Here is an 11,891-nt window from a genome sequence, read left to right as displayed (position 1 = left end):
CCCAGCCTCTGCTTTGCCCCTGCAGGGGAAAACCTGAGGTTCATTACTCTTAACTTTGGACACAATGACCTCTTCTCTGGAGGGCCTGGAGCCTGGAAGTGCAGGATAATACCCAATCCCAGGACAGTGAGAATCCCTGAGCAAGTGCTCTGGGACCAGGATGCATCAGGAGGCCAGAGATCAGGGTCCTCAGGGACAGCAGAGGTCAGAGGACCTGGGCCATGGCTTGATCACATGCCCAGAACACACAGTCCTCCCTGCCCCTCTTGCTCCATTTCACTCTTTCATCTCAGAAGGAAGGCAACAGAAGCTTTGGAGCCCCAGGGGGGCACATGCTGAACTGAATATTACAGGAAAAAGTGCCACAGAAATAGAAATGCTGCAATGAGAATTAGAAACCAAAGTATCTGCCCTAAATACAACATTAGCCAACATTTATTTACACTGAACAATGCACTTTTCACATACGGTATCTCATCGGGTACATTAACACTCAAGAGACCATTCACTGACACCCTCATTTTTCAGATGGTGAAACTGAGGCTCAGAGAAGTTAGGTCACTGCTGAAGATCACACAGTTGACAGAATGGGGACTCAGACCCAGGTTGTTACTCCAGATCTCATGAAATAACTTAAGGATTTATGTTTGTTAAATGAGCGAAGTAACTAACAGATTGGTGCAAATTAATGATAATCCCTCAGTCACATAGCGTCATAAGATTTATAAAGACATTCCCCAACATTGTCTCATTGGATCCTGCCAAAAGCCCTATGAGGTTCTGGACGCTCTGATTTTAGGAAACCTGACACTTAGATGACCAATTTCTCCACGCCAGTTAGTGAGTGGCAGAGCTAAGACAAGAACCATAGGTCGCTGCTCTTTAGATTTCCCCCTATAAACCCAGCCGTCTTAATCGCTGTATCTCCAGCACTTCACATGCCCAGACACATAGGTGACGCTCAATAAATATTTAATAAATTAAAGAATGAATGAGAGCGAAGAGAATCAATATCAGATTATGAATGGGGAAGAGATTTAAAAGCTGACGCAGTCTACAAGTAGGAGATTGTTAAAACAATTATCTCCGCCGCTCTGTCCCCTCCCGCGGGGGGGGGGGGGTGGAATTCCTCCTCCCAACTTGGCGAATTCCACCCGGGGAGGGGGGGCCCTCCCAGGTGCCCGAGACCCTCGCACCTGCGCCTCTCCCCACGCCCCCGCAGGCTCCTTGGACCGAGCCGGGATCAGAGGCAAGGGGACCCGGGAGGCCGCCAATGGGAGGGTCGTGGGAGGAGCCCCGGGAGAACCGGGTCGGGTCGGGGTGGGGGGGAGGGGGTGAGGGGGATGACGGCGGCGAGAACCCCAGCGGGGCGGGGCTGGCCGGCACGTCCCGGTCGGGCTGCGGCGGAGCGAGCCGGGCCAGCTCTGCAGAAGGCGGCGGCTGGCTGGCCGGGACGGTCACATCCCGCTGCAGGGGCCGGCGGAGCAGCCGCACTGCCTTCCGCACCGGGACTCAGGCCAGCGGCCAGGCCGCGCCGGCACCGCCCCCTGCTCAGGGACAGACTACGCGGCCCGTCCGAGCTCTGGGGGCCCCCGCAGCCCCGCGGCCCGCTCCCGCTACGCCTCCGCCTGCCCTCTGCCCGCAGCTCGGTTCCGCGCTGCCCGCCGCGCCGGGCCCGCGCCGGGATGGGGTAGGGGCAGCGCCACGGAGTCAGGCGATGGGCCGCCCTCTGGGCACCGTGCAGCCCCCCGAGGCCTGACCGACCGCGAGGACCGGCGGAGGTGGGTGTGGGCCGGGCAGAGCCGCCCGGGTGATGCGGAGGCGGGGAAGGCGTAGGGAGAAGGGGGGCTCCGGGGCTTCTGTGGGCGGTGGGGAGCCCGGGAGAGCTGCTGCCACCCGTGCGTTCTGGGCAGTCCTTGACCCCCACCCCCACCCCCCACAACTCCTGCTACCTCCAGGAGCCCCGCCTGGATGTTAAGCGGAAGCCCCAGTGCCTCCCAGCGGACTCGGTGGGGACCATGGCTTCGCTGATGCCCCTCTCCCCATATTTAAGCCCCACGGTCCTCCTGCTGGTCAGTTGTGACCTGGGCTTTGTGCGAGCAGGTGAGTAAAGGGGTAGTGGGGTTAACCAGAGCTAGTCCGTGGATGGAACCTGTTAACCTGTTCACTCTGACACCCACAGACCGGCCTCCCTCTCCTGTGAATGTGACAGTCACTCACCTCAGAGCCAACTCGGCCACTGTGTCCTGGGACGTCCCAGAAGGCAACATCGTCATTGGCTACTCCATTTCCCAGCAAGTATGAATCACCCTTCTGCTCCCTCAACCTGTGTCCTTGGATCTCTGAACATTCCTTCAGTTACCCCCACCCCAGACCTAAGCTCCCCTCCCAGTGGTGGGGAAATTTGGGAGCTGGTGTTCCCTGGCTCAAGCTGCCCTTTTCATCCTACTCCGTGGAGTGCTTGGAGGTTCAAGAGTCCTGGAACTGGTGTGAGACTGCCCTCCTGTCCCATCATCTCCCCACAGCGACAGAATGGCCCTGGGCAGCGTGTGATCCGGGAGGTGAACACCACCACGCGGGCCTGTGCCCTCTGGGGCCTGGCTGAAGACAGTGACTACACAGTGCAGGTCAGGAGCATCGGCCTTCGGGGAGAGAGCCCCCCAGGGCCTCGGGTGCACTTCCGAACTCTCAAGGGTTCTGACCGGCTACCCTCAAACAGCTCAAGCCCAGGTGAGGGTCTCAGCTATTCACCACTCCCGAAAGCTTTGGATTCTCGGGCTTTTCACCTGGCCTTTAGCCTCTTGTTTACTTCCGCCAAACAAGCCACAGTCTAGCTCAGATGAATAAAAGGATGATTTAATCCATCATACTGCCAAGAAACGAAGGAAAAAGGTTGGCAGGGGGACTGGGTATAAACAGGCTGATAATGAATCGTTTGGGAGAAGGGCTTTTAAGCTGCCTTTTACCCACCCTCAGTTCCCAGCCGCAGCAGCCTGCGTGAATACTCACCCACAGCCTTCCTGCTTTTTGGTCTCTAACTACCCGTCCACCAACAGCTTCCTAGAGAGGGTCTACCAGGGGCAACCCTGGCCCCAGACTCTCCATCCTTACCTGTCTGCAGAGAAGAGCTTTGTGGCCGTTCCCCATAACCTGGAGTCTATCTCCTCCTTCTCAGGTGACATCACAGTGGAAGGTCTGGATGGAGAGCGACCACTGCAGACGGGGGAAGTAGTCATCATTGTGGTGGTGTTGCTCATGTGGGCCGGTGAGTGAGCAGCTGGATGGGGGACCGAGGATTGGGGGAGCGGGGCTCAGTGAAGGTGGGAGATGGTGAAGGTTGTCGGGAGAAAAGGCAGGGAGGGAAATGGAGCAGGGAGATGCTTAGTGGAGTGGGGTGAGCAGAAGTTTGAGGAGAGGAAGGTTAAGAGGGTGGTGCTCACACATGAACACCAGGAATTCAAGGGTTTTCTTCTCAGATTCTCTAGAAACTGTGTGGGTATCTCACTGCCCTTCAAGGCTGTGAGTGGGAAGGTCAAGATTAAGGCACAGAGGGGCGCCTGGGTGGCTCAGTCGTTAAGCGTCTGCCTTTGGCTCAGGACATGATCCCAGGGTCCTGGGATCGAGTCCCACATCGGGCTCCCTGCTCAGCGGGAAGCCTGCTTCTCCCTCTCCCACTCCCCCTGCTTGTGTTCCTGTTCTCGCTGTCTCTCTCTGTCAAATAAATAAATAAAATCTTTAAAAAAAAAAAAAAAAAAAAAAGATTAAGGCACAGATTGTATTGTTGTGTTTCAGCTGTAATTGGGCTATTCTGCCGTCAGTATGATATCATCAAGGACAACGACTCCAACAACAACCCCAAGGAGAAGGGGAAGGGGCCGGAACAGAGTCCTCAGGGAAGGCCAGTGGGGACAAGACAGGTGATGTGGGGCCAGTGAGGGAGGGAATGGTGATTTTGCTTCTAGGAGCAGTCAGGGAAGGGGAGAAGGCCAAAGAGGGGCAGGAAATGAGGGAAAATGGATATTTGGGATGGAGGAGGCTCTTACCTTCCTGAAATTAGAGACTCAAGCCATTTTCTTTTACAGAAAAAGTCATCATCCATCAACACCATCGATGTATGAGTGAAGAAACAGAACCAGAAAACAGATGCACTAACACCCTGGGGATGGGGATAGGGTCAGGGAGCGCCTCAGATGGTGATCTGCTCAGGACTGAAGGATCCCACAGTCTCCTAGAGGGTAATGACACTCCCACAATCTCAGGCCTGGTACCCGTCCTCTTTCCACTGTGAGCGGGGCCAGAAGGTAGGTCTCTTAGGGTCTGTGCCCCTGGACCTGGGGAATGGCTATCAGATGGGATATGTCCTTCCATCCCCCAGGTCCAGGGGAGAGTCACTTGTTCAACCGTATCCCACTAGGTCTCAAATGGGGCCCCCATTCCACCTGCATCAGGACTCTTGGCATCCCCAGCTGCCCCCACATCTTGCCTCTGGGTCTCAGAGAGGGGTGTTTCTTTGGCTACTTCCCCTCCCCCCAGCAATTAAAAGGAATTGTCTGGGTCTGGAGGCAGATGCTGCACTGCACTACTCCAATGTCTTCCACGGAGCCTCAGGTGCTCCCCCTCTCACCTGGTAGCCCCTCCAGCTGCTGGTGATCTCACCCCTTGGACATTTTTCCAATAAAGGTTCTTGGACAAACTGAAGCTGACTGTATGGTATACTGTATAGTATGCTGAAGACATTTCCCCACTGTCTCTCCCCTGACAACAAGGGCCTCTCACACCGCCACCAACTCGACAGGAGCACTCTCATTATTTTAAGGTGTTTGTTTTGATTCTCTAGCCTGGAATGGGTGGGGAGAGGCCAGAAATGAGTGTAGAAAACTGGAGCCCTAGTTCCTTTTGTTTTGTTCAGTGAGAAAGGGGCGAAAGAAAAGAAGGGGGGATATAAATTCCCCTGCAGCAGTGGAAACGAAGATTATACCACATGAGAGGGGCCAGTAACCTTTTTATGTTCACTGCCCACATTGACACCCAAGCTCTTCACCATTTATTTCTCTGACTCCTCCATCAACCTTGAGTTAATTTCCAGAAGAGGACTGAACAGTGTCTTGGGACAAATGCAAGAGCAGCTACACTAATGGATCCTTCAGTGCCATGTGCTCCTATCCTGTGCATTCCCGTACCTAGTCTTCCCTGCCCTTGCTTTTCCTTTTGTCTCTGTCTGTCTCTGTCTCTGTTCATTTGGTCAAAGCCAATAATAACTGTAAGGTGTAAATGGATTTATATTCACTCTTGCCACTATATCCAGAGGAGGATTATGGAAATAAAACTGAGGGGTTGGAACTCCCCTGTCAAAAGACTTATACTTTGGGCTCTGGGGCTACTTGTTTCCTGTGAAAATAGAGGCTTTCCTCTACTCTTTCCTAAATTCCAAGGTGGGGGGTGTGATGGTGCCAGTGAGAGAAATACCTGTTGACGTTTGCAACCACTGTGGGGGAAAAGCTGTAGAACCCAGACTGTCTGGACAGCATATGCTACACTTTCTGGAGAATTATAGGTCTTCTCAACTTCGGATCTTTCCAGAGGAGGTGCATGAATAACTCTCCTTTTCTCCATCTCAGTCTCTCTGGTATGTTACAAGAATTTAGACCAATAATTCTGAAAGGACCTCAATCCAAACAGATCAATAAGTCAATATCCTTGTTATTTAACCAAGCTCCAACCCCAGGTATCACAAGACTTAACCCTACCCTATCAGGTGAGCCAAACTCAGGTTTGCCCTCTGCCCGGAGCCATAAAAGCATCCCGATCTGGGCAGCAGTCTTTAACCCACTGCTACCCGATTCTGAAGTAGTACCTCTCACTGGCCACTGGTTCCGAAACACTCATCTCTCAGACTCTGGACACTTCAGTTCTTGGGATGGAAGTGGCATGGGGTACAGAAGCATGGCATGGAGATCGGGAGCTAAGAGTTCAGAACGAATAAACGCACCAGCTCTGGGTTGAATCCCATTTACATCCTTTACTGACTGTTAGTTTGGGTAAGTGACCCCTCTAATCCTGAGTCTTCTGGTATGTAAAATGGGACTAATAATGCCATCCCTTTCAAAAGGTGTCTTTGAGATTAAATGAGATAGCGCATATACGACCCTTTGCACAGTACCTGGCAGACGCATACTGAGTATTCAGTTAGCTATCATTAGCCTTGTGATCCCGTGCAAATCGTATAACCTATTTGGGTTCAATTCCGTCCGCTGCAAAACGTATGAAAGCAACTGCCCTGCTTTCCTCCAGGGTTGCGAGAATTAAAAGGACGCACCCAGCCACACTTTACTCGCCTCAGGGCGCGAGAAAGACCGCGCTTACGTAGGACCTCGAGTTTGCGGAGGGCTTGTGGGCGTGGCTCGAGCTTGGGTTTGCAGACAAAGACACGATTGGTCGAGGAGAGGATGCGAGTCCTCTCGGTGTCCCGCCCTAGACCTCACTGCGCCTGCGCACGTCCTGTTTGCTTCGCAGCGAAGCTACGTGATGACCTTGCGAAGTGTGTTGCGCTCTGGTCGCGTCTGCGTCAGCGGCAGTCGCTGCGGCTGCGTGGCGGGTTGTCCAGGTAACCACGGGAGTTGTCGCTGACTGGTGGCATCTGAGAGACAGGTGTTCGTCATGCAGTTGAAGCACCTGAGAACCCTGCTGAGCCCTCAGGTGAGGAGTTGCGTGCCTCTTCCCAACCCCGCCCGCCTTAACGTTCCAAGAAAAGTGAGGGAACTGAAATTTCATGATGTTGAGCGCCTCCTGTTACGCGGAAGACTGAAGGCTCTAGCGATGATGGGACTCTGCTCGGTCGATAGTGTGCAGTAGTTGAGACGGACCGCTAACCGCGGTAGCTTTCATTCCGTCTCTTTTAACATCAGTTGTGTACGAGGCCCCGTGCTGGGCGCACATGTAAACAACGAACCTAAGTCTGCACCCAAATAAACAAGCGCTTTAGGTGCAAGCCCCAAAAAGGGAGTGCAGAAGACCTCACGTTCGTTCTGATGATGAAGATCTCAGTTTCAGAAGAGGCTGGGCACTGGGGGAGGAACCATGCTAAAGAAACGCTGGGTTTTGGAGCTCGGAGACCAGCATTCCAAGTCCTAGTGCCAGCTCTACTTTAAATAAATGATCCAATACCGCTGATTTTAGCCCTTGTCACACAATCTCTCTGAGCGCTCACCCAACTACTTCATTTGGAAAATGGGAGTAACAATAATAGCAACCTGAGGGGGGTTTGGAGGAAGAGTTAAAGGAAGTAATGTACACAAAGGCCATTGCGAACTGAAAAGCAGTGTAAAAACTGATAGACAAGAGAGGAGAACATTCAAAATTCAAAGGACAAATTCATACAAAGCTAATGACAATATCTGCCACAGTGAATGTTTCATACGTAGTAAAGCAGCGTAAGTTAAGTAGTTAGGATTGGGGTTTGTGGAGTCAGACACGTGGATTTAAATCTTGGTTCTGCCACTTATAAACTGTGTTTGTAAACTTGAGCAAATTACTTAACTTTTCTGAACCCAGGTTCCCCATTTGTAAAATATGCATAATAATGGCATCTGTCCCTGCGTTATGAGGTAAAAGAATGCATATCGAGCACTTATCAAAATGCCTAGTCTATGGTAAGATCTTGTTAAAGGTTAGCTTTTACTATTCTATTCCCTACCCCATTTAATCCTCACGACAGTGCTGTGAGGAATCAGGAAGGCTTCACAGAGGATGTGGCATTAGGAGAATAGAGGGAAATTAGAACAAAAGAGAGATGTGCTCATTGCTCAGTTAACTGCCCCTGAAACTGTAATTTAAAAATTCCTTTACCCTAATGGAATAATTGGAAATGAAAACCTCCTTCAGTCTTTCAAAATAAGATGTCATGAGGCAGGGAAGGGCAAATGCCCAGGATTGGCAAAATGATGAAGGAAGATGATGAGCAATGGTTATTGAAGGAGCCCTCAGCCCTTCGAACCTAATTTAATCAAGAGTTGGAGGGTGGTAAAGGTGGTGGTATGGCTATTTTCTGACTCTGAGGATCTTGATGAAAAAAAAAGAGGGCTTTTTTTGTTTTGTTTTAACTTCTGACTTTGGAGGTAGGTGGGTTAGGAGTGAACAGTAACAAAGTTTGAAACCAGAGCTCTAGAGCCCAAGTAATTAAATCACACAATTGGAGCAGAAGCTAAATGTTTTATTTCAAGGAGGGAAGTCCTTAGTGCAGAACCACTGAGGACCAGGGCTGGTGGTGGACAGATGTGGAAAGAATAATTCATTGGGAGACAATCACTTCTAAATTGGGCTTCTGAGCAGTGCATAGTTTTTTTTTGGGGGGGGGGGAATAAAAAAACTAACCAGGTGGCATTTTCATCCTGTCTCAACTCTGATTGTCTTACTCCCCATTCCGGAACTTTCACTGTCTCTCCCTTTCCTACCAAATAAGCCCAAATTCCTTGGCCAAATTTCACAGATCTTTCTTGAGCTGGCCTCACTGTTTTTCCTGCCTTACCTCCTCTGTTCTGTTTGCAAGGTAGTTTCAGCTAAATTAAATCACTGTTTCTTGACCAGACTTGCCTTTGCTCATGTAATTCCTTCTACCTTGGATAATTCCCCCATTTAACTGCATCCATTCTTCAAAGCTTAAAGTTGATCGGTTAAACATAAAATTATCTCCGGCTTCTCCAAACTGTTATCATGCTTTGTATGTGCCTTTCTAATGGGATTTTTCCTGTTTTTGTACCATCTTATCAGCCTGGGGCAGGGACCATATTTTGCTCTTTGTCTCCCTCTCAGCCCTTGGCCATGTGCCTTTCTCAATAAGGTATTCAAAAAATATTGAATGAATGGCTAAAGACCAAAACCTATTTAAAAAAAACTTATCAGGGGCGCCTGGGTGGCTCAGTTGGTTAAGCGACTGCCTTCGGCTCAGGTCATGATCCTGGAGTCCCTGGATCGAGTCCCGCGTTGGGCTCCCTGCTCAGCAGGGAGTCTGCTTCTCCCTCTGACCCTCTCATGCTCTCTCTCTCTATCTCATTCTCTCTCTCAAATGAATAAATAAAATCTTAAAAAAAAAAAACTTATCAGACCAATTGAATTTATTTCAGTCGCAGTCCTGGGATATGAGGGAGCAAGGCCATTGCAGGGGCACATTGGTACAGTTGATTCAGCAAGTCACCTCTTAGTGTATTTGCATTATGGGTTTCTAAAGCACCTTGTTCTCCTGGTCCAGGGTTTTATAGCCTTGGAGACCAGGATACATCACAGGCATCTCTTTGTTTTAAGGACTATCATGGGGGAAATTGACCAAAGTCACACTAGAACTAAAGGAACTAGAAATGCTTTTGTCATTCTAGATGAACACCTGGGTTTATTTTTGCCCCCACTGCCTCTGCAGGATGGAGCTGCAAAGGTGACCTGCATGGCTTGGTCCCAGAACAATGCCAAATTTGCTGTCTGCACAGTGGACCGAGTGGTGTTGCTATACGATGAGCATGGGGAGCGGAGAGATAAATTCTCCACCAAACCAGCTGACATGAAGGTGAAGAGAGTACTCTGTGTGTACTTAATCTGTTGATGGGGCCTCATGAATCTGGAAAACTTCCTAACCAACTTCCCCAGCCATCGGCATAGGAAATGGCCTGGCCCTTCTTTTCTCAGGATAAATCCCTCAAGCTCATTACAGTCACACATACACCTTTTCTCTTCTCTCTTTCATGTGTACTCATTACCTCTTTTTCTTTTCTTTCTTTTAACTCCTAGTATGGCAGGAAGAGCTATATGGTGAAAGGCATGGCTTTTTCTCCTGATTCCACTAAAATTGCCATAGGACAGACTGACAACATCATCTATGTGTACAAGATTGGAGAAGATTGGTGAGGATAGAGACTGGGAGATGGGGTGACCTGGAAAAGAAGGGGAAGGCAGGAAGAAATGCCTCCCTGGGAAAGAGGGAGTAGAGAAGATGATGGTCCAGGCTGGGACATGGAAGGCAAAGGCCTTCCAGAGTCTGATGCTGCTTCTTTACCTTTGCCTGCCCTATGTGTTCTGAGATCCCATCCCCGGTGGAATCAGCCTAAGGTCAATATGAGACCCTTTGAGGTTCTGGGGAGCCCTTGGTGATACAGCATCTTTGTTACTGTTCCAAAGCTGTTTAGGCTCCGTTTTATGCCTCTTTTCAGGACTCCTGTGGAATGGTAGGAAACACTAGAGGGGGCAGGGAAGGTATCTGCTCTTTCTTCCCTTCCCCCAGCATCATGCGTGACAATTTATTTATAAAGTGTTTTTAATATGCTTTCTCTCCTTTTATTTGGCAGGGGTGACAAGAAAGTCATCTGTAACAAATTCATCCAGACGGTAAACTTCAGACCTGTCTCTGGGAGATTAGGATGAACAAACATGTATCAATATATCTACTTATAAATGTAACCAGGAGTTGCATTTTTTAACATGTGAATCTGACCTTTCCAACTGCAAGGATGGTGCTGCCTTGCTGCTCATCCTCATCTGCTTTCCTTCTTGAGCCCAGTCGTGTCCTCTCCTCTGCTATAGGCAACTGGGGTGGTGGCCTGTGGCGGGGGGTTCAGTTTGTTATAAATGTGCTAGGCTACATGGACAGGGTTATCCTTTTCATGATTTCCTCTTTACAGAGTGCTGTCACGTGTCTGCAGTGGCCAGCAGAGTACATCATTGTCTTTGGACTGGCTGAAGGGAAGGTAAAGGAGGAAGAGAAACACAGGAGAGGTTGTGGGTGGGGATAATGGTTCTGGAGAGAGAAATGTGGTTAAACTTCTCCCTTAGGGTCAAATTGTATGTTGGGGGAGAAAACAGAAGGACCAGTTTTTTGTTATTTCTTTTTCCTTAGGATCTGGGTGGGATTGAAAGTAGCTTAACCAGACTTGTATCCATTTTCCCATTTTCAGGTTCGTTTAGCAAACACTAAAACTAATAAATCATCTACCATCTATGGGACAGACTCTTATGTGGTATCACTGACGACAAAGTGAGTAAGGAAGAACATATCCCAGGAGCTTGGAAATGTAGGAAGAAGCGATGGGGATGTCAGGACTGGGAGACCATAATATGGAAGATGGGGAGGACTGGTAGCAGGGAGCCCAGGTAGGGTAATGTTTGACAGAGAAGGGGGATTTCTTGGTGAGACAGAATAATCTCTTTCCTCCTCTTCCCCTTTTATAGTTGCTCTGGGAAAGGAATTCTCTCTGGTCACGCAGATGGTACCATTGTCAGGTATTTCTTTGATGATGAAGGCTCTGGAGAGTCACAGGTATGACTAACGGATGCTGTGGGATGGGGGTAAGGAAACCCAAAATCCCTGCTAGAGGAGGTTGAACGTTAAGATTGAGGTGCATGGGGGAGGCGGCTAAAGGAGAGAGAGAGAGAGAGAGAGAGGCACATTTGGATGCAGCCACAGAGAGAATTTGTATTAAGGCCAGAGGTTAATATTTGTGGGCAAGGGGAAATCAAGTGGAAAGGATTCTGAGAGTAAGGGAAAGTGAAAATTATTCTCATCTATGTAAAAAGTATATTTATGTGTATAAATTCATGGAAAAAAAGTCATTTGCTCTCAAGAGGGAAAAGGGAAAAAGATGGGAGATAAAAGGAATGTTCATGTTTTACTTTGTATAATTCTCTATTGTTTGAATAACTTACATTAAGAATTACTTGTATAGGGGCACCTGGCTGGCTCAGTTAGTGGAGCATGCGACTCTTGATCTCGGGGTTATGACTTCAAGCCCCACGCTGGGTGTAGAGATTACTTAAATAACTAAGACTTTAAAAAAAGAATTACTCATGTAATAATTAAATTTATTTACCCTAAAAAGAAAGAGTCATATGCTCCCTGTGGGCCTACCCAGGGT

General features: G+C 49.4%; 2 protein-coding genes across 3 annotated transcripts in view; both read left to right on the top strand.

Moving 5' to 3' along the window:
- The first annotated feature begins 1,379 nt into the window (after nt 1-1,379).
- On the top strand, nt 1,380-5,340 carry FNDC4 (fibronectin type III domain containing 4). Of its 2 annotated transcripts, XM_032391517.1 has the most exons (7): nt 1,380-1,781; nt 1,959-2,103; nt 2,183-2,298; nt 2,526-2,730; nt 3,176-3,265; nt 3,793-3,917; nt 4,083-5,337. In XM_032391517.1, exons 2-7 carry the CDS (start codon nt 2,019-2,021, stop codon nt 4,116-4,118), a joined length of 657 nt encoding a protein of 218 aa, XP_032247408.1. In that variant the 5' UTR covers nt 1,380-1,781; nt 1,959-2,018; the 3' UTR covers nt 4,119-5,337. The 2 variants fall into 2 exon arrangements, with proteins under 2 accessions (XP_032247408.1, XP_032247407.1); XM_032391516.1 differs by having other exon boundaries at nt 2,183-2,730; nt 4,083-5,340.
- Nucleotides 5,341-6,496: 1,156 nt separating this feature from the next.
- The window catches only part of IFT172 (intraflagellar transport 172), a 32,186-nt gene continuing 26,791 nt past the window's right edge, over nt 6,497-11,891 (top strand). The window contains exons 1-7 of the mRNA XM_032391510.1: nt 6,497-6,696; nt 9,410-9,553; nt 9,775-9,887; nt 10,329-10,368; nt 10,662-10,727; nt 10,935-11,014; nt 11,209-11,296. Coding sequence (XP_032247401.1) covers nt 6,658-6,696; nt 9,410-9,553; nt 9,775-9,887; nt 10,329-10,368; nt 10,662-10,727; nt 10,935-11,014; nt 11,209-11,296 — 570 coding nt within the window. The 5' untranslated portion in view covers nt 6,497-6,657. The remainder of the gene's footprint in view (nt 6,697-9,409; nt 9,554-9,774; nt 9,888-10,328; nt 10,369-10,661; nt 10,728-10,934; nt 11,015-11,208; nt 11,297-11,891) is intronic.

The sequence above is a fragment of the Phoca vitulina genome, unplaced genomic scaffold (assembly GCF_004348235.1).
Source record: "Phoca vitulina isolate PV1807 unplaced genomic scaffold, GSC_HSeal_1.0 scaffold63, whole genome shotgun sequence".
Classification (NCBI taxonomy): domain Eukaryota; kingdom Metazoa; phylum Chordata; class Mammalia; order Carnivora; family Phocidae; genus Phoca; species Phoca vitulina.
Note: the sequence above shows the minus strand (reverse complement) of the source record. Positions and strands in the feature narration are given on the sequence as shown.

Bases quoted from the DNA above. Each gene is read 5' to 3' on its own strand.
- FNDC4 (XM_032391516.1), top strand. From the start codon at position 2,301: ATGAATCACCCTTCTGCTCCCTCAACCTGTGTCCTTGGATCTCTGAAC. The intron at 2,731-3,175 runs GTGAGGGTCTCA...CCTCCTTCTCAG, and splicing joins CTCAAACAGCTCAAGCCCAG to GTGACATCACAGTGGAAGGT. The intron at 3,266-3,792 runs GTGAGTGAGCAG...GTTGTGTTTCAG, and splicing joins GGTGTTGCTCATGTGGGCCG to CTGTAATTGGGCTATTCTGC.